Consider the following 24,899-nt stretch of genomic DNA (forward strand, 5'->3'; position numbering starts at 1 on the left):
GTTATTAACCACTGCATACCAGGAACATCCATCACTAATGCTCTGACCTATTAAAAAAATCGGACTCATTATCTAGCCATCATAATTTGGTCGAGTTGCTAAGATATTAATGCTTTCCTGCTTTAAACTTATCAATTATGAAAATCGGTTGTCCACATGATGCTGGAAATATTCCACCTCCTAACAGGTGCCACTGTAACGAGATACTCGGTTATTTACTTTACTGTCTTTGGTTTTAATGGTAAGGCTGAAGTTTATTAGCCATCTGAAATGGCACAAGGGTTGTTTTTTATTTATTTATTTATTTATTTATTTATTTACTAATTTTTTTATTAACGTGAAGCTGTTTATAAAGCTCCAATGAGGTTTTATTTCATCAGTACAGGGGGGTCCCGTGGGGTCCCGTAGGTGTCACCTGTTTGTTCATTTCTATACTTTGTTTTCTTCTGACTCTACTCCGTTACAGTTCCTTGTAGTGAAATAGTTTTAAAGTTACTGCCGTTAAATTTTGCAATTTTTATTTTTTTAAAAGAAAGGATCAATGAGCAGCGTCTGCTGTTTGCAGCTGAAACATCTCTTTTTATTGGACCAGCAAATTGGCAGCTCTTGGCAGGCGTCGAATAGCAAGTGTTACGGGAATATCTAAGATGCTTCTTGTTGCTTTTGGGGGATGAAAGGGGATATGTGTGTGTGTGTGTGTGTGTGTGTGTGTGTGTGTGTGTGTGTGTGTGTGTGTGTGTGTGTGTGTGTGTGGAGATGAGAGGGGCTCATTGTAGGGTTTTTAGCAGCCAAGCAAACGCAAAGCAAAACAACATGTAACTTCTTTCCATCACCTACATAAATACATACTTTGCTTGTTTGATCAAAGGGCACATGTTTTTTGAAGGTTTTTTTTTCTTGTGTCTGTTAAACAGTTTGTGTTTTACTGCATTCCTGGCCCATATGACTGGTGCAGAAATGGCAATATAATAGTTATGCCTGTGTTCCAATAAAAATATGAATAAATGCACTTCAGGCATGCATGTACAGCTGCTTATGTGCAGGTCAATTAAAACAGCTGCTAAAATGTATATGGTTGCATGTTTTGAAGAAGAAACTTAGGATTGATTTTAGCCACTAAAGTAATTACAGGTGTGTGTGTGTGTGTGTGTGTGTGTGTGTGTGTGTGTGTGTGTGTGTGTGTGTGTGTGAGAGAGAGAGAGAGAGAGAGAAAGAGAGAGAGGGAGAAGACTGGATGGAATGCCACAGTTTATAATCCTCATTGATGTAGCTGCATTGCCCCCTAGTGCTATTCCTAGATCTGACATGCATATTGCAAATATTGGTTGCTGCCTTGTTTTTATTCTTTGGTTGTTTTTTTTTTGTTGTTTTTTTCTAGCCCAAAGCATCAGTGCTGCACTGCCACATCTTTCTCATAGTGAATGATATTTTCAGGTAGGTGATGCTTTCAACTGTGTGCAGCCAATTGGTAAACTGCTTAATGTAAGTTTTTGTTGATGAATTCAAATACCAGTAATGCATCTACAAGTATTGTCCAAAAGTCTGAGCTTACTACAAATAACAAATGGTGATTTGTAATGTGTTCTTAATATACACATTGGTGGCAAAATTCCAATATATTAACGTTCCATGCATGGATTCTGCAAAGAAATCGATTTTTCTTTGCATAACACAGTTATTGTTCTTTAATAAATAAAACTATACTGTAGTAGTGAAAATAAAGTAGTAATCCCAGACATTTGAACTCTACTAAAGGTAAAAAGATTCATAATGTGTGGGGTTTTCTTTTGTATTTATAGAAATGCTCTAATATCAATCGAAGACAATGTTGCACTGAGAAATCTATTACAAGTTTTCACTAGATGTTTTCTTCAGATGCGTGCTGCACAAAGGCCACAGGTATCTGCCACCTTCATCATTTTGTCTGTTACTGTGTTCTTTATTTTCTTTCATTATTTTAATAATTGAAACATAAAAACGCAAATAAGATTTAATACTTTAAACAGATTGCAACCTGTGTATTCTGTCCACACAGTTTTTTGCAATAATATGATGGTACTATATTAATGGTAAAGTGCATGGATGTGCATGATAAAATTGTAGTGTACATACAGGACTTTTGACTTATTGGCAACATTTGGAATGTGTAAAAAGGTTTATTGGACTAATCCCACACTGACTGTATGTAAGAGGCCTTTCATTAAATTCAGTTTATTCTGAGATAATAAAAACATTGTCAACAAAACCATGTCTTGTGTGGTTTTGTTTTATTCATTTTTTAACTTTTTTGCTAATAACATGAACATGTAAAAAGCTTCATTCTGTGACCATTGAAGCATTTCAGTGTCGAATTAGTCATAAATCACACCCAGCATGTTGTCATGTATACTATCAAGTTTCTTAGGGCTTTGAGGAGAAACATCAGATACTCCATAATAACAGTATGGATTCCCTTTGTTAAAGATTCCTTTGTTGAGAAACCTAAATGTGTGTGTTTCAGCAACGACTACCACTGAGATCTTTTTTTCCTCATGTACCTCATGACCTGCTCACACCCTTATTGACTATACCATCAGGTACAGTATATACAAATCTTTTTTCATTTTATATACAGTACAGTGGTACCTCGACATACGAGTTTAATTCGTTCCGTAACCTTGCTCGTATTTCAAATTGCTCGTTTTTCAAAGCAAATTTCCCCATTGAGATTAATTGAAATGCCATTAAACCGTTCCAGTCCCCAAAATGCCACCCCAGTTGTTTTTGTTACGTGTTTTTGAATAAGAAAAATGTATTTATAAATGACAAATATTGTATAAAAACATAATAGAAAGAGTATGTAAAGATATAATAAGGTTTTATTCAGCGTATTTTCCTTGGAGATGAGACGACTTGAGCTAACGAAAACACCGGTGTGTGTGTGTGTGTGTGTGTGTGTGTGTGTGTGTGTGAGTGAGTGTGCAGGGGAAGGCGATAAGCCAGGGGTCACCAACCTTTTTGAAACTGAGAGCTACTTTTTGGGTACCGATTAATGTGAAGGGCTACCAGTTTGATACACACAGTTTTCAGTTCGATCTGAAATACCACATTTGTTCAGTTTACCTTTTATAATATGTTATTATTAATAATTAATGATATTCATTTATGTGAAGACACTGGTCATGTTAATGATTTCTCATAATAATTATCAACAAATATTTTAACAAAGTAGGAAACAGCTATTTTAAGAAAAGGCCCGCGGGCTACTCGTATGGTCTTCGCGGGATACCTGTTGCCTGCGGGCACCAGGTGACCCCTGCGATTAGCGGAGGTGGAGGGAAAACTCGTTTTTTACTAGCACTCCTGCACACTACGTATCCCTAAACTTACAAATTTTTACTTTTTCTTCTTTGCTTATTTTAATTTTTGTCACAATCTTCGCTTTCTGGCTTCGATTCGCCATCTAGCAACGGCGCCTTGAGCTCGTATCTCAAATTTTTGCTCGCATATCAAAGCAAAAAAACCGAGGGACCGCTCGTATCTCAAAAAACTCATATGTTAGGGCACTCGTATGTCGAGGTACCACTGTACATCTATACTCAAAATATGTATGTTTCAGTTGCATGAGCAAAGATCAGTCTTTTAAAAAAAATACAGTATACATTTAAACCTGTTATCAAATGTTCTCATGTTAGAAGCTTCCATTCCAGGTTATGGTACATTTTGAATGTTTTCAGACACAACAGTGCCAGTGAATGTAATTCCTAAACCCATCACCAAACACACTACACCTACCTGTCATACTGCTGCAAACACAGTTACAGATCGCAGGTCTACAGATGATATCCACACAAAGCCACAATGTCTGTACTTACTCATAATATGTGCGAGCAGCACGGGGAGCACAGATGTTTGGCTTCACTGAACAACGATTGTTTCAAAATGTACTGATGGGAGACCAAATCCCTGGGTATTAGAAATGGTGAATTTGGGCTCCAGTTCAGACACCTCAGACCAATAAGCAATTTGGCTTAAGGGTGTCTCCAGGAGAACACTGATGAAAGGGTATATGAGTAATCATATAGCCTTGGGCCTGTGTGATATCACAAAGTTAGATCAGTAGTGTGATAAATTGTCAGAATACACTTATTAGAAATATCGCTGATTCTCAAGACCTTTAGGTTTCCAATTAACTCCATTGTTTCTTGCAAGATATGTAAGAAATAGGAAATCAAAATGTATTTTTTTTGTAGGATTTTGTGAAAAGAAATGTATTATGAAATGAAATGAAATTTGTTTTGCACCAATCCAAAACCCAGTAATGGTGAGGGATAAAACGTATAATGATCATCATTGGAATTTGCTTGGAATTTGTTTACCTTGTTAGGATTAATTACACCGATCAGGTATAACTGACAAAGTATTTTGCTGACAAAACAGCCCTGATCTGTCAAGCATTAACAGCATTAACTTCTTTAGCAATTTGAGCTACATAAGCTCATCTGTTGGATCAGACTGCCCTTTCCCATTCATTCCTTGGACCACACTCTTGTCAAACTCTCTTAAATCCTTATGCTTGCCCATTTTTCCTGCTTCTAACACAATAACTTTAATAACAAAATGTTCACTTGCTGCCTAATACAGTAAACACACTCACTAACAGGTGCCACGATGAAAAGATAATCTGTGTTATTCACTTCACCACTCATAATGCTATAACAATAAAGTTATGCCTGATCGGTGTGTATTTAATTATATTTAATTAAAATCATATTCATGATTACAATGCAACTAATTTTTGTGGAGCAGTATATATAAATGAAAACATTATATAAAAATAACGGTTTTTTTAAATATTATTATGGGCTGGGTAATTGAAATGGGCTGATACCAGTATTACTATTTTTAAATATATCACAATCTGTGTTCTCTTTACTCTACAACATTAACCCCACCATAATCCTTATTCATAGATGTGCCACAGAATGTGTGGTTGGAGCACCTGAGCTGGATTGGGACATTAGTAAAGACATTTCTTCAAGATAGAAACCAGGAGGAGGACAGCAGCAAGTGAGAGCACAAACCTATGTTTTCTTTTTAAACATTTTTATTCTGTTTTAACAGGAGCACCTGTACCCCTGCGTATTCATGTAGCATTCCGGTCTGATTATTATGTCTCAGGAGTGCAATGCAAACAATCATGCAGATCAGAGGTTTTTAAAATATACAGAGTAGGTCATTAAAACAAACTGAATGAACAAGTCCCTGATTACACCTTTTCCCTTCTATTTGATGTTTGATATGAACAGTAATTAAACATTGATGATTTTATGCCTTGTGCTGCCGTGATGTGATTGGTCAATTTGGTTAAGTGCACAGATTTAAAGGCTTAAAGTGAACATTTAAAGGCTCTTGCATGGAGGAGTTGGTGTTGAATCTATAATGATCTTAGAAGTTGAGCTAATTTATGAGTTGCTCAGGAGCACCTGATTCCAAATCCAGCTGACTGTAGAAAGGACATTACTCACACACTCCGGTGCTCATGATGTTTCTCGCTTTCCAGTGATTGTAATGTTTTTATGATTTTTTTTTTTTTAATCACACTTGGTGTCACACAGGTGAGGATGGGTTCCCCTTTTGAGTCTGGTTCCTCTCAAGGTTTCTTCCTCATACTATCTAATGGAGTTTTTCCTCACCACACTCATCCCAGGCTTGCTCATCTGGGATCAAAACATATTTATAACACTTATATTTACATCTATAATCCTTACATTCTGCAAAGCTGCTTTGAAACAATGTCCATTATAAAAAGCACTATAGAACAAACTCGAATTGAATGGAATTAACTTAAGCAGATGTATTGGTGTGTATAGTACAGAGCAAAAGCTGTAGATATTGCTGAACCAAAAGGCGACAAAATGCTGGTTATGAAATGGTAATAACTGAGGTCAGAGGCTTTTTGGACTAATGTCTTTGCCCTTATTTGGGATATTGGATCGCAGCACGATCACAGAAACCTTTTAGCCCCCACTGATCTGACTAAACCACCATAATAATGCAACTGTTCACTTTAATGCACATCATTTTCTCTGTCAGTGCAGTGCACATGTGTTTTATTTAACCACAAAACAGACAAAACAAAAGTGTTAGCTGCTTATATTTTGTCTAATTAAGAGGAGACCACAAAGACCACAAAGTTGGAGCAGTGGTGTTCAAGCCAAATGTTCTTAAATGTGGGCACATTAAACAGATGTGTAATGTCTGGAATTTCCAATATCATCTGTTCTTTCTTGCAGCCATTACCCAGCTCACTTTTCTGTACTGACTGTGTTGCAGAAGACACAGGGCTGTGTTTGAGGTCTGGTTCTTGCTTGTCCAGGCTGGTCATTGGATAGATGTTGCTGCTCAGATACTGGTCTCTGTAGGATCTGGGCAATCAGACCCTTTGCTGTTTCTCTTGATGTTCTACCATGACCCCACCAACAGAGGGCACCAGAGCACTCAGCATAATGTAAGACATCCAGTTAAACAAGTGTAACTGAAATTAGATGCAGTCTGATTAAACTGTGCAATGGTATGTGTGATGAAATCTGGAATAGATTATGTACGTCAGGGGTCCCCCAAAGTTTTTTCTCAGGGTCACCATAATTTGTTTTCTTTTTTTAATTGGGGCCGGGTCAGGCTGAAACAGAAAATGACATGGACTGGAGTGACTACCAGTAGTATTGTGGATATTTTATTGTAATTTTAAATTAGTTTATTATTTTGTTATGCACCATACAACGAGCATTACTTTTTAAGAGATATATCGTCTATTAAAAGAGCTTTTTTTTTTTTTTACTATTGTGCATATTATTGGTGGGTAAACAGGTTTTTTTTTAGGGTAAAATGTTGTTATTAAATACAGATATGAAATGTTATTTTGGATATGTCTCTGGCATTGTTAAGAGCGCTGTTCCAAATGTGCTTTTACATTATTACATCCAAATGGTATAATGTCAAAGCAGGGGTCCCCAAATTAAGGCCGTGTGGACCCCACATTTGTAACAGCGCTCTTAACAATGGCAGAAAAAACTTTGTTGGCACTGAAGTTCTTTCAAATGAATACAAATATAAAATCTATATTCTGTAAGAACCTGCTAACACATCATAGAACCTCCTCAAATTGTAATCTCATTACTTTATTTCACAATAATATGGTTTTCATACAGCATATTTTGCCAAGCTACCAGTATTGCGACGATTCAGAGAATACAGCAGCATCCAAAAACAGACTTTGCACCAGTTTCTTCCCTGAGGGAGTCGGATAACTCAACACCTGGTTGCCCCCAGTACTCAAGTAGGCTAGCCCAACATCTAATGCAGCATGACTAATTATCACTGCGCACACCTCAACTTTATAAAGCCGCATCAGACACTGTGAGGAAACTCTCTGTGCTACCCTGCCAATTCTTTGTATTTATTTTTCGGGGTCTTCTTTTCCGTATACTCGCCTTAACACCGTCGTGTATTTGCACTTTATCTACTCTTGTGTACCCTCATGATCCATTTTGTTCCAGTGTTTACAAGCTTAAAAGAGGAATTTCAATAAAAACCTACTAGACAGAGTTAACTAGAGTATAAAATGACTGATTAACACTATATCTATTGTCTGTTAGAATGTGGCAAGACAGGCATGGAGTGATTTGAAGACTCTCTTCCTCGCCCACACTCTGTCTTCTGAACGACTGTCTGCTGTGAACGAGCTCCTCTGCACTCCGTCAGCAAACCTATTTCTCAGTCTTCTCCTTAACTTTGCCATATTTTCTCAAGTATCAACCAGCAGGGTGACAGATGTTCTAGAGAAGGTAAAACAAAACAACATACAGTACAATCGGTTAACTGAAATACATGTACATTTACTGACTCCGTCATCGAAGTGAACTAGTGCACAACCAGGTGGCCTGGTCCTTAGTGCTTATATTTAGTGTATAGGGGTTTCTGTGGTATGCAGGGAGTGAAATGTTCAAGTGTGCTCCCAGCTGTTTACAGCACCTTGTAAAATGGAGAAGGTTTTAGTCCACCCCTTGACACTGAACAAAAACAAGTTTACAACCTCCAGCTTTCTGCTTTCCCACAGCAGCTGCTGCTTGCTCTTAATGCCACTGATTTAGAGATGTGGCAATGGCAGGCCTTTGTTTCGAGTTGCACATTTTTCTTCTCATTTTTACATTTGTAATAGCGGAGAAAATCCTGGGTCAAACCGAAACTGAAAAGCCAGGTCTGTTAGTATTACATTAAAATATAACCATGTTTATATGATGCGTTTCTAAATGGCACTGGACACTCAGACAACAGATTTGATCAGATCGTAGCAGTCGGCCATGTCATGACATTTTAATTCAATTGGAACTGAATTTACCACTTTATCTCCCTGCCACTAAACCTGATGGTAAACCTTCATATAAAAAGTGGAATCAAATGAAACCCTTTGCAAAAATTGCTAGTAAACATCTGGACAACATACTTTTTTTTTCCATAATATTATAAAAACATTTTTTTATTTGACTCACCATTATATATAAGTTTAAGTAACCAAAGGGATTGTTTTGTATGTGTAGGTGCTGACTGATGCTGGTGTGAGGGGCAGAGCCATGTGTATGCTCTCCTCTGTGCATCAGAAGCTAAAAGGAGATGGTGCAGTGGATGCCAGGCTCAAGATGCTTAAGGACATACTCCATAGAGCATAGTGCCTCAGGCTGCACATAAACACGTGGACGTGCCCAAACGCTGGCATGCGGTAAGCTGTTTATTAGGACAAGGATTTCTGGCATGGTATACTTCCACACTGAAAGCCGGGGCTGTTGAAAATGACATTTATACGCTGAGCACAGCTGCTGGATTTATTTTGAATAGGCAACGTCATGTCAGGCCAATTAAAAGGAACGGAGACATGTATGCATACAGAAAAATACAGAAGAAAACCCATTTAAGGAAAATATGTACAGAGGTTATATTGTTTCTCAATTTATTTATTTTTTATAAATATTTCAATGCATGAATGTTGATGTTAGGAGATGTGTAAACTCCTGGGCAAATAAAATGAGCCATCTACAAAATAGCAGAATTATAATCGTTTAACAGACTTAAAAACAAATTATTGGCTCATAGATAAAGGAACTTTTTTTCATTTTATTTATTAGAATGATTTCAGCTTTTTGTACAAAGAAGAGTCTATGATGTCTATCATTCTATATTGATGCAGTCAAACAGTATTTTTTAACTCAGATATCTGTTGAGATTTATATACATTTTATTTGAAAATGTTCCTAATTTTACCATTGTGAAGACTATAGAATTCAACTATGCTGTTTCTAGCTTTTCCCCTTAACACTTCACTGCAGTAAAAGTAAATAAGCAAATGGTGGCACAGGAGATCTCAGGAGCACATTTGTTTAATGCTCACTAATTCTCTGACCAAATCATTTTTTTAAGACCTTTAAAAGCTTAATAATTTGCCAATTTTGGGCTTGGACAACTTTTTTTTTTACGCCCTAAGAGAATTTTTCCATTTTTCAAATGTAATTTGATTTCAATTCAGTTACTGATATGATCTTGTGAGCAAATGTTGACCGAGTTGACACGGCTCTTGCACAAGAGCACCATGTCTTAAATCACTTTCGTTTTGTTTTTGGAGAACTTAAAAACAAATGCTACAAAAATAATAAAGTCTGTAAATACTGCTTACGATGTAATTTCTCTCTCTCTTTTTTTTTAAATATACAGAATACAGACCAACATGTGTGATAGAAGATTTTTTTATTTATTTTTCCCCCTCCCAGCACCAAGACATGTCTAAATTCAAAAAGGTCTTCCTCATCATCAGTAGTCTCCCATCTGGCCTCAGTCTCTCAGCACAGCCTCTTCTTCTATTCTTTTGCTCTGTTCCAGTCTTACCCTTCAGTAAGAATACCAAATTCAGCCTGCTACTGTCACTAAAACTAAAGCCAAATGAAAACAAAAACCCCCGACAGGCAGTAAACTCAAATGAACACAAATGATAGTATAATCACACAAAGCCTTTTGTAGAATCTTTCATTTTATTTCAGAAAACCTTGAAACAATAAAAACAATTCAAATATATAAAAAAAATTATTTGATAATGGAATCACAGTCGGACGTTACAAAGCAAGTAAGCAATATTATGCAGAATTTTCTTTCATTGTGTAGTTGATATTGCGCTTAAATGACACCAATAAAATCTATACAGCGCGCTAGCTCTAGCCTCCAGTGACCAAGCAGCATTAAATACCAGAAACTGACCTTTCACTGTTTCCAAATAGTCCTAACTGGAATACCAATGCTGAGGTAACATGTTTTGCATGAAAATATAAGGCGGCTTGCCATGTTTGTTACACAAACGGTAACCATGCATTCGTTTCCGCGGCCGCTGCCACCTAAGGGAATTTCTCCAGTAGGGCAGAATGACACAACGTTCATTTATAAAAATATATCATCAATAGTTCAACAATGATACATGTGGCTGCCCTGTGTATATAAATCAGATGGTTATTAGTACTGTGCCATGCTGCTGTGTGCTGCGGTGGAGATCCCTCTGCTGTTTCCACGCTCCGAGCCTGAAGAACAACGCCTGCGTCGGGTCCTGTTTAGAGAGACAAACAAGTGGATGTGGATTTTTAATATGGATATTTAAAAACAAAGCAGTGCCTGACATGTTATCATTCCTTTATGCTTGACCTACACTACAAACCCCACAACTGTACTAAATAGTGTTCACAAAAAAATTGGTACACTGTTGGTGTAGATGCCTGAGCATCCCTGCTGGAGCCACCAAGAGTCGTAAGGATGCAACATTGCAGGAGGATGTTGTAGATACAGGGGTCTGTGGACCAGACTCCTGTTCCTGCTGAACTGAGCCAGTGTTTCTGCAGTACTGTAATCAGCTCAGTAGGCACGGGAGGCCAGGTCCAGTTGACTCTCGGCTCTCTGTATGAGGTCCGTACACAAAACTTCAGACGCGGCTAATACGCTTCCACCGAAGATATTTAGCACTTCGTTTCCCCTGGAATAGAACTTAATGATATTTTAAATACAGCCTGTGCCACTAATTCCATTTGTGCTAGCCTTCTGATAGTAATGCATCTTTAACCAGTTTCTAAATATAGACATTTATGGCCCAGCTTCTCCTGGATTTCATATTTATCTCCTATATCTGTCATGGCTTAGGCGACAGTGTGCTGGCAGAAAGGGCCGTTAGCTGTCCACTCACTCTACGTGTTTCCTGTCTCCTCCTCCTGTCTTCTCTATTTTAAGCAGCCAGGCTAAAAGTGGACCTGTATTTTTTTTTTTTTTAGCCCAGCAATGCAGATGTTTCGATCTCTTTGTAGCGAAACGTTCCTGACTTCATAAGATACCAGTCTACAGCACTGCTCGGAATTCCACTCCCTTATGAGGCAGCGAAACAAAGAGCACGACAATCATGTGTTTGTGATGCAGTGGTAGTAAAGCTGACCATTACATGGCAGAATGTGTGGTAGGTTGGGAAAGACGATTGCTGCATTCTGGTTTCTCACTATAAGTGTTATTAGCCTGGTTGTTTTTTTTTTTATAGAAATACAATTTAGCTCATGGCTGCTTGTCGTGTTTGGTATTACCTATGCTTCAAATCAGAAACCATCTCTGAAAGTTCACACACGTTTTAAAGTTCAGTGTGGTGATTGTGGAACCTTTTAGATACCGCCTTAGTGGAAACAAAAATTAAACAATGAGAACGTGTTACTATTGTGTTGATCTTCCAGACCTCCTTTTCTGAAGCCTCTTTAATCTTCTTTCTCTCACTTATATCCACTCTGTGGTGAAAAACAGGTTCCAGGATTAATTATAAACACTTCACATCCTCTACCATAGGAAGGGCAAATCATCTGCTCTTTCATCCTCTCGCTCTCTCTCTTTTTCTCGGTTTCTTCCAGTTTCTTGATCATGCTCACATCAAGTGCAGAACTTAGCCACTGTGAACAAAGAGTTCAATCACTGTTCACCAATCAGCTAAGCTCTGCACCTGGTCTGAGAGAGTCTCCTGTATGTGCATGCTTGGTAACACCAAAGCTCGGGGAGAAAACATCCTCATCTAAAACTTACATTCTCCAAAGCTCACCTACCTCCCTGTGTCTAATGCTTTATTTATTTATTTACCCTGCACTGTTGCATCTGGTTGCTATAGCAGCTGTCCAGGTGGTGGTTGTGTGGTAATCCCTGGCAATGTGATTTTTATCTTAAGTCACAAATCAGCACGCCAGGAACCCACACACCCCCCCCGACATGAAAGGAAAGAGCTGCAGATGCTCTCACACTCCTGCAGTTGGCCACGCTCGGCTGAACCGAGATTATGGCCCTCGTTAGTCACGTGGAGACGAGTTCCAGAGGCGAAAGCCCATACATACCTCTCGCACTTGTCTTTTACTTTTTAAAAGCCTGTACGTTAACAGTATGCGATAAAGTGTGCTGTTGACAGCAGGGACACAAAAATCCCAAAACCAACACGAAAGGGGATCTAGTTTTTAAGTAAGGATCTCTTTTTCATGGTGCTTCTCATATTAAAAGCACCAGCAACAACCCCCATTTCTGTGTTTATAAACTAGGGGTTGTTGCCCTACATGATTTATTCCACCATGCACCTCAGAGCAACAGGTGCCATCCACCACCATCAGCCTCCTCTCCCGAGGCACCGAGGACGAGCAACCCGAAGGCGCCTGGCGAGCAAATTAATGACAACAACCAGACACAGTCCGACAAAGATAAACTGGCCCAAAAGCAAACACTGTGTCGCAGGCCTGGGATGTCAGATAGTTGTTGGAAGCAGCATGATTTATTGGTGGTGTAGCCAGCAGAAATCCACACAAGCCACTCCTCCCTCTCCGATTTCCACACACATAAAGCTGTCTCGTTGGTGGATAAAAGCAAGGCGACTACACCAAAAAGGGTTGGTGGGAGACGGCTAATGGATTTATCTACCAGGCCGAGCATGGCCTATAAGTCCTTCTTTCCCAGAGACTGACAAGTATTTAGCAGTTCCTTCAAGCGAGGCCCAATGTGACATGCGGCTCGTTTAAACACGATCATATCGATGCGTGAAGACACGGTAAAATAGTCGGCTTCAAAGCCATTCTACTCCCCTTTCTGCCCACAGTTCACACCATATGTCTCTCCTTCACAGTTTGGAACGAAGGAACAAGATGGTAATGAGAAGCCTGGGAATTTCTCCCATGATGCTTCAAACCACGCAAAACAAGCAGATTAAAAGGTGGACGTGCACGTTGCGGGAACTGGCACTATGTCTTAGAGCCGTGTCTCGAAGCAAGGAAAACACCCGCAGACCCCCCTTTTTTTTTTGTTCCCCAGATCTGTTGGAGAAATGTGTTCCAAAAAAAACGGAGGCTATGATGCATTTTTAGTCATTGCCACAACGCTTCAAAGAGCCAGAAAGAAAAAGGTCAAAGCATCTAACGTTTTGCTCACGCGATGTACAGCGACGTGATCGTTTTCAGACGTTTCAATGTGGATTTCTTTTTGAGAAACACAATTTTCAAATGTATTCAGCCTAGTGTAGACATAGTGTCTACAGTGTCTACAGTGTCTACAGTGGTCAAATGAACTCTTACAAAAGGCCATTAGACAAAAACAATGTCCCTTTATAAGGCACTTGAATGCATAATGTGTATTTCATTTATTAATTCTTTGTTTTCAAAAACATTAAAACGTATTGTGCTCTACAGGAAGTTTACTTTTAGAGGAAGTTAAATTTCGGTCCACAATTGGGTATAAAAACATGCTTGTCCTGCCACAATATGTTGCAGATAAAAGCAGTGGTGATAAAAAATGACCAAGTTTTGGATTGTCCCTTTTTTTTATATATATAGATTAGATCTTATTCAATTGTTTGTGCTCTCGAATGAGTGTTATTATTAAATATACATCACAGCAACTGCTACTGGTTAAAGGTCTGGAAAATAAACATTACAAGGAAAGAAGTAATGGGCACACGGTGGAGCTGAAAGATGGAAAATAAACCCTACCTGCTCCCTTCCTGAATTAGAGGATCATTTCTTCCACAATCTTGCGTGCTGATTGGTCCATATCGTCTCTGATGCCTGACAGGCAGCGTCGTGCTAAAGCTTGCTGACGTCCATCTTCCTGCACCATCAGCTCGCCGTACAGATAAACCCCCATCGCCTGCAACACACCACACACGTACATCATATATCAGAACAAAATGGAGTCTTATTAGGCTTCAAAAGCCAAGCGTATGCGTCATGGCGTACCTGGTTGTGAAAGAGGAAATCTTCAACATCTCTATAGGCAGATGCATATTTATGCTTGATTACCAGCTCACACCAGCGATGTTTCACCTACAGATACACAGACGTACGTTCAAAAACACCGCATACACACTTATGTTCAACGTAACACAATCACATGTGTGTGTCCTCGATCAGTTTCATAGGACACTCTAACTTTGTGAGTGTGTGCGTGCTTGTGTACTTGTGTGTGTGTCCCTTTTGCTGTATGAAAGGGAGCTCTGTTAGCTGTGCTGCTCGGAGCGATCACAGACTGGCTCTGTCCCTTTCCTCATTCTCATTCCTATTCTCATTCTCTCTCATTTCCTTGTCCCTAGAAGCCTGCTCAGTTCTCTGACCTCACAAAAACGTCCCCCAACCACCACCTGACCCACTACCTCTCACATTCCACACTGAAGCTGTGTGCCTACTTGTTGACTCGCCATTTTAAGAGTCATTCCTGCTTTACTTCTCTCTACTAACCCATAAAAGCATTTAACAAATAATTCTAAGACGCATTTACTTATGTTTACTTATGTACATGTGTTTTTCATTAGCTTGTTGGGACACTGAACTTAATATTTCCCAGCATTTCATCAGCACATACTTTGATATGACTAACACCTTTCTTAATGCAAAAGTATATCGCTTTGACTTTTCCAGCCATATGTGGTTCTTCCCCAAACTGGTGCCACAAACTTTGAGCCACCTGATTGTATCAGACGCCTTTAGACGTGGTAACATAAAATTTTCCCTTCACTTGAATTAGGAAGCCCAAACCTGCTTTAGCATGACTATGCCCCTGTGCACAAAGTGAGCTCCATGATTATATGGTTTATATTGGATGAAGTGGAAGATCTCCTGCTATCGAGCTTTGACCTGAATAGCTTGGGGATGACTTAAAACGACTGCACCTCAGGCCTCCTCACCTTGCCTACATCAGAACCAACCTTAATTAACACACTTGTGGCTGAAGGAGCACAAATCTGCACAACTCCAAAATCTAGTGGAAGATCTTCCCAGAAGAGTGGAGGTTATTATAACAGCAAATGGACACTAAATTTAAATGTTTTGTCCACATACTGTATCTTATACTTCTTTGGCTATTATTTTATATATAACCTCAAAGTGTGATCAGAGAAGATGCTACAGACTTGCTGTGTGTGTGTGTGTGTGTACTGTGTCTGTGAGAGAAAGAGATAGAGAACAGAGAGAAATGTTCTATCCCACCTGCTCTCTTGTGTGTTCGAGACCGGGTGCTCCACTATAGAGTGGCTGTGTGCTGATAACTTCTACATCCTGTCTACTGCTGATTTACCACCACATTCACACACACACACACACACACACACACACACACACACACACATTAACCTACTGGAGGTCAGCCAGCTTGCTCATCCTTCTATTATTTGCCCTCTCTTTCTCTACTCAGATTTACAATAGCCCCTTTGCCTTCTGTGCATTCTTGTTTGGTGTTATGACTTGGCACAGACAATGTTGTGTGCTCTGGAAGCGAAATGCAGATTCGACATCATCAGTAACAACGTTTTCTTGCATGTTTCATTTAGAACAGATGAATGAAAACCCTGATCAAAATAATATTTCTACTTTCTACACGTTGTTTGTGTGTCGTTCGGAATAGCGGGGAAATAAACCGTAATGACGGAGCGTATGAAAGAGCATGAAGGTGTCAAAGTGGAGTTTAATGATTAATAAGCTGGGCCCAGTGTTTAGCTTCATGCACAAGGTGCAGAGTAAAAATGGACGGTAGAAGGAAATGGAATCGTTGCACATCTTCCACACACACACATCACTGTGTGTAGGAGAGCAGCAGTGAAAGCACTTTTAAAGCAGGACTGCATGTGGAGAGAGAGGACAGGCAGGGTCATTTCCTAGAGAAAACAGCAAGCTGTAATTAGCAGAACACATCCACCAGGCACACACACGGAGTAACACACAAACTCTATCATCTCTGTGTGTCTTAAATAAAAAAAAAAAAAAGTGTGCTACTACACTGACCTCATAATACTGACACAATTGAACAAAAAAACATGGAGAAAGAATGTGAAAGAGACATTCTGTACTTTGGCTCTGATTACTTTCTGTCTCACCAGTCTGTCCAATCACTTCAGCATGACCATAGACACGGAGGACTGTGCTTTGCTAATCAGTGTCTTTGTCTGGGACAGAGAAGACGATGCATTGGCGTTATGTGAAAAACCCGTTGTGAGAAGATGTGTGGATGTGCACGACCGTTTGGAGTAATAAATTGTGGAATGCCCGTGTAATTACTGAGTTTCCCCTGAGAGAAAGAGGCAGCTGTTGTGCCCGGGGGCTTCTCCCTCGCACTGTAACTCTGAGACCTGAGGCACACATCAGTTACTAACAACCAAGCAACAGGTACATCCCCCTGCCCCTGTTTTTCCCCTATTTTAGCTAAAACATGACATTTTGAGTAGTTTTAGTCCAAAAACATAATTAAATGTACTTTTTCATAGCAAACATGTGCACATTTGTAAGAGTACAAAACAACATTTAGCAAAATCAGCTGTTACTTATTTATGAGTGTATAAAAACTTAACCAGTCAAACACGTAGCAAGCCACCAATCAGGAAAGAGCGCGCGCTGTTTAAACTTATGATTGGCGCTTGGTGGTATCTACCTCCATCATACAGTTCAGCATCAGTTCAACAGCAAGCAGAATATTTAGAGAGGAATAAATGATGGAAGAAACTCCTGACTCGAACTTGACACAACACCTGTGGCTTTATTTGCACGATTTTTTAAAAGTAGTTAAAAAGAAGCTTTTGGGCTCGTGATCATTTATTAGATATCAATCAGTGTTTGACACATTAATATCAATCTATTAATAGATTGTTGTGCTGAGAGTAACAGAGTATTTTCACATAAACTGATCTGATTAAAAGTCTCATTTGAATGCAAATACTTTTGTAGTTTTACTCAAGTGAAAGTTTAAAGGGAGCACTTTAACTGTAGTCATATTTTACCTACTGTGTCTCTACTTTCACTTAAATACATGGTTGGTGTACTTTGTACACCACTGTTGTATGATAAGGAGCTAGCTGGTATGTTAGATTTTAAAAAGCAGCTGTGAACAGGCCATTTCCAAATCGATGGAAAAAATGAGTGTAGCTCACAATGAAGCAGTCTGCTGTGTTTGTGTTGCATTCGAGCGCCATATACACAAGCGCTTGCGTACTACATTATTTCTCTACCTGCACAAATCTAGGAAATACGATTTTAACAAGGGATTTCAGTGTTGATGCAAATGATCAAATTATAAGTGATGCCTAGTTCATACTTTTCTCTTTTTGTGTAAATCATTTGTAAAAATCCTTAAAGAATAAGCATTTTTAACCGTAATTTGGTTTAAATGCCGGTTTGAAAATAGCAGGACACGAGAAAAGGAGCAACAATTGGAAGAAAAAAAAATCTCTTGCAATTAAGAGATTAGCCGATAGTAAAGTTCACAGACCGGTCTTCTCTAATGTATGCGCACATCGAATCTAGTGGATTTTCTGGGGCTCTTTGGCGTGGTTCATATCAAATGCTCTTTTCCTGGCTGGTCTGACCGAGTGAACTCTGAGACAGGTCTTTGAAAGCAGCTGTGGGACAATGCGTTCTGTGTGCCTGACCAACAGATGGTACTCAAGCGCAAACGCGCACACGGAAAGGGAACAGTCCACATGAAACAGCACGCCATCTTGCTCACCCTACCCCTGTGCGTTACATTCCCGCGAGTACAGGAAAGCGTCAGTTTTAGAAAGGTGTGTAGATGTCTGGGTGAATCTTAAGCGCAGCCCAAGGACTCTATCGCGTTTAAGAGACGTTGGGCTCAGTACAACAGCGAGGGCTTCATCGGTCAGGAGAATAAAAACTTGCCTGAGGGAAGACTGACCTAACTCTAAACCAAACAGTGACCCAGCTCCAAGTTGTGCCATAACCCTTTAGCCTTTAGCTCACCTTATCACAAAGCTACGGCTGCCTCGGTAATCGACGCAGGATTTACAGACACTTCAAACAAAACATACTGCTCTGGAGCATAGCAGAACTGCATATGCTTCATGCCGAGCCCTTTTGGGTTATTCACAACAGATCATATTCACAAACTATACAGCGTTGAGGGAATCTTTTTTTTTTGTCTCATGAATGCCCCCACTCAGTGCTGACTACACATCCCAAAACTGCTGCTTGTTGAAAGTTTGCAGGAATGTCTCAATATACCTTCTACCTTCTACAGGGTGGTGCTCGGTGTGCACCGAGCACCACCCTGCCCTTGGAAGTTAATAAAGTCCCTGCTAAAAGCCTACATTACCTCAGTGTGACAATAAATGGCAGGCTGGAAAATGCTGTCTACTGGAAAGAGAACGGCTATCACGCAGGAGGAAGAGAAGGGAGGAGGGAGGAAGGCAGAATGAGAGAAGGAAGGGATGAGAGGAGACAGTGAGAGGGGGAGTAGTAGTAATAACCCAATTTATTTTTAGAGAGCCTTTTGTTTTTCCTGGAAGGTTCGGCTGAAAATCTGCCGATGGGCTCCAGGCTGAAGCGAGCCGTGGTAGTCTGGGACTCACTGTGCTTACCACCTCCTATCACTTTCCATCTGTTAGCCTTCTAAAAGTACTCCATTACAAAAGAACCGAGCTGGTGGCTTACTGCTGATCTGCCAGATTTCGCTCCCGCATAGAAGTTGGCCTGCGCTGAATGGAGCAAAATCACAGAGTGGCCTAACTGGCTGCAGGAAAGTGTAACTGAATCGCAGATTAAATACTAGAAAAGTTCGGGTGCAGCTACAGTCAGTTCCGAATGATTGTGGTTTAAAAAAATCAACAACATTTTGGCTTCTCTTATTACATTAGAATAGGTTCGATTTCTCTCAAATTTTCAGTATGGTCTGACTAACCACAAAGACAATCATTCTGGCATGAGTGCACAAGATACAGTCACTGGTGGAGATTCTTATTGCCTGAAATGGAAATGTTCTTCTTATGATGCATTGGTGAAATGTGCTGAAGTCAGTTGCTGGTTTTGTTGCTTTTGTTTTGACAAAAATGGAACGATTTTTTATTTATATAGTGATGCTATCTTTCAAATGATTTACACAGGGCCAGCGAGGAGAGTGCAGGGGGAAACTGGAGCGTTTCTCGGTCCGGAAAGCAAGAGACTGAATGTGAAAGTGAGCAGAGACTAGGGAGAGTATAGAGCCTTACTCTAAATAGTGATCCAAAAAAAAAAGGTAAGGCATTGTTTTCTCGGTTATTTGAGAACATAAAGGTGGCACTGTGAGCGTGTAAGCAGCACTATCAGGAGCTGTTTAGAAACAGCAGGTGGAAATATTTCAGACGGTGTAAGATGGACTTTTGCTTTCAGTCGAGTTGAAGGCAGGCCAGCTTTCAGACCGTGAGCTCAGGCTGTATGTTGTGTAGCCGCTCGGCCTCGAATGCCTCATTATGCCGGGTTACGCTGCAGGTGAGGCAGAGGAGTAATGGGATTAAATGAAATGAATGTGATTAAGGTGGCGCCTTCGCTTGCTCAGTGTGTGTTTCGTGCGATGATGTAGTGCATGTAGCAGTCGATTTCTTGTAGCGTATAACACACACCAGGCTCGACATAAAAAGTCATAAAAATAAAGGTCATTTTTGACTGTAAAAAAAAAAAAACATTTGTAGAATAATATTTTTTTTTTGCTTTGTACTCCAAAATATTCATTACTCCTTTTGGAGCCAAGGACCCCTTTTAACTGTAAAATAAATCCCCCCCCCAATTAATAAAGATTTATATAATCAACATACTCCAAACATTAGTAGTTTTGGGCTCAGACGTGTACATACTACTGTACATACACACTATAGTGCAAATCTTTAATAATCCAGAGCACAGGTTATCATCACAAATTATTAAGACACTGTATTATTTGGGACTAATTGAGTTATTTATCATTTATCTTGATGCAGGTCAAGTCTAAAACATTATAGCATTGTGACCACCTGCCTGAGATTGTGTTGGTCCCTCTTTTGCTGCCAAAACAGTCCTGACCCGTCAAACATTAACAGCTTTAGCAGTTTGAGCTTCAGTAGCTCATCCACACGGGCCGGCCTCCACTCCTCATGTGCATCAGTGAGCCTTGGCCACCCATGACCCTGTCACCGGTTCACCACTCTTCCTTCCTTGGACCACTTGATATATACTGACCACTGCAGACTGGGAACAGCCCACAAAGAGCTGCAGATTTTTTGTCTAGCCATCACAATTTGGCTCTTGTCAAAGTCACTCAAATGTTTACGCTTGCCCATTTTTCCTGCTTCTAACACGTCAACTTTGAGGACAAAATGTTCACTTGCTGCCTAATAGAGTAAAACACACTCACTAACAGGTGCTATGATGAAGAGAAAATCAGTGTTATTTACTTCACCGCTCATAATGTAATGTTATGCCTGGTTGGTGTGTGCGTGTGTGTGTGTATATATATATATATATATATATATATATATATATATATATATATATATATATATAAATCCCTCCTTGTTGACTGTATCCAATAGTGCCAGTCTTCACAACAGGTAACTGCTAATGGAATAGGAAGTGTAAAGGAAAGCTGGTGGGTCATATGTGATGTCGCCCTGTGGTGTGTGTGTGTGTGTGTGTGTCTGTGTGTGTGTGGGGGTGTTACCTCAGCATCCTGGTTCCGCAGTTTGTATGTTGTTTGTAGCAGGCTGAGACAGGATGCACTCAGCTCATTCTCTTCTAGCAGGAATTCTAACAGCAGGACCAACTGCCACCGATTCAACTGAAACAAAGTATAAATAGCAAATAAGTCACTTTGTTTTAATGCAAAATTTTACCAAAATCGAATTACCAGTAAATACATTGCCATAATCGCCAACTAAGCATTGTGTTTGACTCAAATTGGTTTGACTATGACCCGAAACACAATTACAAAACAGCTACTCAAATATACAAAAAAAATTAAATAAAAAATCCATGCTTACACGGGCTAAAATTACTGCAAAAATGCAAAGATTTCACCCAGTTTCCTCCAGGCCTTATGAGCTCCACACTGCTGTAATCATAGACTTTTAATGAAAACAACACCAAAAAAAATGACTCAGCCGTCATAAGCCCCAAATGGCATTAAAACCTAATCCGTGGCATTAGCAAAAAAGTTACCCAGGAGATGTTCCTTTCCACTTTGAAGAGATTTAGAAAGCGATGTGTTTGAGAAAGAGACAGGAAGTCGGATGACTGGTTCATAGCCGCGGTAAAATGAAAGCAAGTTGGGTCGGGAAAAAAGCATATTTATTAACAAGGGCTTTGAAACTGGAAAAGTCGTGTTTGTAGACTCTTCTTGAAACGCAAAGCTGCCATCATTTCTAATGAATCGGAGATGCAGCAGTTAAAGCAAAGCTAAATGTGTCATGCATTGCCCTAATTGAAAGTATGGAGAGCAGGTCTTATTTTATCTGTGGCTGAAATTGTCTTATGTGCTTTTGTCTTGCACAGAGAGTAAAAAACTGATTGAAAAAAATTTGCTTACAAAAAAAACAACATGCAGAAATGAATGAGTATCCCAACGATAAAGACGAATGCGAAAGTTCTGCTTACAAACCTCATAGCATGCGTATGCATGAAGAAGTGAGTTTTTTGTGTAAGGATTAAAAGGAGAAGTGAGTCTGAGTGAACCTGGGGAAAAAAACTACGAGCACAAGGGGCAGGACCACATGAGGTGAGGGGCATTAGACAGGGAAAGAGGAATAAAGCACGCTGAATGATGTGGAAGGTGATGGAGGAAACAGAATGTACAAAGAACAAGGGCAGGATAAATAGGAACATGCAGACTGAGAGAGAGAGAGAGAGAGAGAGAGAGAGAGACTGATGTGGTGGGAGATGGGTGGTGGCAGGCCTGCTATTATTACCCCATTATCACATCAGGATCTGAACAGCACTGATGCACAGCCTCCTCCCTCACCATGCCACTTCCCTTTTTCTCCACAGCCAAGCCCAGCGCTCTCTCTCTCTCTCTCTCTCTCTCTCACACACACACTCACACACACATTTTTACATTACACTTTTGTACATTGACATTTTTTTAAAATCTAAAGCAAGGCACAATTCTGGCGTACAGCTGAACATTTTAAGGTTAAACTGATTACTAGTTTTGAACCCTAAATATTTTAACCTAGAACTTCTGGGGTGACTTCATCCCAATTCTTTTTACATCCTAGACAAGGAGAGATACATTCTCGCATCAGTAAAACGCATTATCCAAACAAAAGTTCTTGTCTCAACAATCTGAAACACACCTCGTCCTGCTCATACCCTCCTGAAAACAATTTTGCTAAGAAATCCTTCCCTAAAATGGTTAGGAAATGTTGGGTTGCACCCCGCCTAAGTAAAAAATGTGCTATATTTGTCCACATTACTGAAAGTTGGAACTATTTTTCTGTAACAAAGGCCATTTCAGGACTCACAAAAAGTGCCACATGGACAAAAGCCCCCCAATGTGTCACATAAAACTAAAATTACAGTAACCTGACCATGAGAGACTTAATAATGCAGACTTCTTTTGAGGAATCGAGTCACAGGGTCCTTTCATCCCTGTGAAGACTTAATTTGCTGCAGGAAAAAAAGAAAAAAAAGAAAAGAAAGAAAGCATCTAACTTTCGGGCTGATAGCTGAGTATGTCTTCTTAGTCTCCATGTCTTATTGCCAGCGTTAGGCAGCATTCCCAGGGCCACCCATGCCCATCGGATCTGCTGCCTTTGAAAGATGAGAAGAATTTAAAGTCATAAAAGAAGTGAGCATAGAGAGCGAATTCCTCCTCCACACTCAATTGGCCTTAGGGAAAGGCAACAAAACCCTTCCCACCTTGAGGATCAAACAAGCCGGACTGCTGCCCAGTGTTGATGAATCTCAATTTCAGTTCAGGGAGATGAGAAATGACAGCAGAGATGATTAGAGATCCAGAAGAAAAAAAAAAATACACTAGCATAATCCATCAACGAGTACAAAAGCCACGGTTTTCTATCACCAGCCAGTAGCACTGAGATCCAGGGAGCTTTTCTACTCACTGGCGATCTTTCATAAGGTCTCTGGCAGCCTTGGGTTTAGTTTTTTAAGGATAAAAGTCGGCTGTGGGTGTTAATAGCGTGTGGGATTTTAAAATTCTATTGTGTGCGATTCGAGGATGAGAATGAGGATGAGCTTAACAAAAGGTCTGACAATAAAGTGACGTGAAAAGGGGGGTCCCGAGAGCAGCAACCGAGTGTGTGCACTTCACAGGCCACAACACACACGCATACACACTCAAAAAAAAAAAGGTGAAATTTGAGCACGGGCTTTGAAAAGATTACAGATAAATGCTCCTTGACAGTACACACCCAATTGTGTCCAAATGCACACACTTGCTACAAAAATACGACTTGATCACCAAAACCGCATAAAAACACACACCCTTACCAAGCCAGGATGGTCAAAATGTGTAAGCGTGCTGCATACGGTACTAAAACCGACTGTTCCACACATGCATGTGCTCAAGACCAAGCCTATGTTTGCTTTTCCGCTGACTTTTTCATTCCTCGCCACATGAAAAGGCCACGCTCATACTATGTTCATTAAAGTCACGGAAAAGTTAGCAGCATGCAAATAAACTTGCAGCGAGGCCTAATGAAAAATGATGGACTTTTCAGCTCGTTCGCATGGCCGCTCTCTTCTTTCAGACGCCACAATATTTGATAAAAGGCTCGTGACGATCAATCTAAGCGCTGATTACTTTCTCCAGCCAGCAAACAGGGAGACAAAACAGAGCGAGAGAAGCTGCTGTCAATTCATCCTGTGTCTTATTACGCCCCTCTGAAAGGTGGGGGTGCGATCCTCACAGGCAATGTGACTCACTGTGCTAAGCTTATGTTTCTGCTTGTGGAAAGTGAAAGAAAATGACGCACAAACTCATACAGACACACTCTCTCTCAAACACGTCAAGCCACACCCTGCCACGGCGACTTACCCACATGCCACAAGCGTATCATCACTGGGATTCAGTTATAACATCACGGCGATAAAGACTGCCTCGATGCTCTTCACTAATGCCTTCAAAGATCCTGTCATGTTGTCTCAGTCAGAACGTCTGCTGTGACGATAAAGACCACAAACTACAACTTCTGTTCGGCGAAAGCCGCTCCTTTTCATCCAAAGAAAATACATGAAAGCCACATGGATGTGGAGAAGGCGAGGCTTCTCTCATGCAGACCATTTTAAATCGTTAATGCATGGAGGAGTTCCTGTCATCCTTCATCGAATGAAGTGTATTTGAGCGGCTGATTGAAAACGGCAAAACTTAGGGAATTCTTTGGCGTGCAGTATATATCTGGAACAATAGTTTCCTGACATGCCGGCGTAGGTTTAGTCGAAATGAGTGACAGCTGAGAGCGCAATAACTCAGGAAATCAATGGCATGCTCTGCAAAAACAGGAAAAAATAACAAAGATGCCAGCACTCGTACTTTTCCACCTTTTGTCTACGCACTCACTACAGAATAATGCATGTGTGCGTTTCTTTTCCATTTCA

General features: G+C 40.1%; 2 protein-coding genes across 2 annotated transcripts in view; one reads left to right on the top strand and one right to left on the bottom strand.

Annotated features, from left to right (window-relative positions):
- Positions 1-9,701, top strand: part of fancc (FA complementation group C) — a 32,898-nt gene extending 23,197 nt beyond the window's left edge. The window contains exons 9-15 of the mRNA XM_046872342.1: positions 1,379-1,434; positions 1,800-1,899; positions 2,501-2,576; positions 4,953-5,049; positions 6,316-6,490; positions 7,638-7,826; positions 8,580-9,701. Coding sequence (XP_046728298.1) covers positions 1,379-1,434; positions 1,800-1,899; positions 2,501-2,576; positions 4,953-5,049; positions 6,316-6,490; positions 7,638-7,826; positions 8,580-8,708 — 822 coding nt within the window. The 3' untranslated portion in view covers positions 8,709-9,701. The remainder of the gene's footprint in view (positions 1-1,378; positions 1,435-1,799; positions 1,900-2,500; positions 2,577-4,952; positions 5,050-6,315; positions 6,491-7,637; positions 7,827-8,579) is intronic.
- Positions 9,702-10,044: 343 nt separating this feature from the next.
- The window catches only part of LOC124399639 (aminopeptidase O (putative)), a 75,120-nt gene continuing 60,265 nt past the window's right edge, over positions 10,045-24,899 (bottom strand). Inside the window, 4 exon segments of the mRNA XM_046870715.1 lie at positions 10,045-10,621; positions 14,052-14,208; positions 14,298-14,384; positions 21,007-21,123. Coding sequence (XP_046726671.1) covers positions 14,068-14,208; positions 14,298-14,384; positions 21,007-21,123 — 345 coding nt within the window. The 3' untranslated portion in view covers positions 10,045-10,621; positions 14,052-14,067.

This window comes from Silurus meridionalis, chromosome 17 (assembly GCF_014805685.1).
Source record: "Silurus meridionalis isolate SWU-2019-XX chromosome 17, ASM1480568v1, whole genome shotgun sequence".
Classification (NCBI taxonomy): Eukaryota; Metazoa; Chordata; class Actinopteri; order Siluriformes; family Siluridae; genus Silurus; species Silurus meridionalis.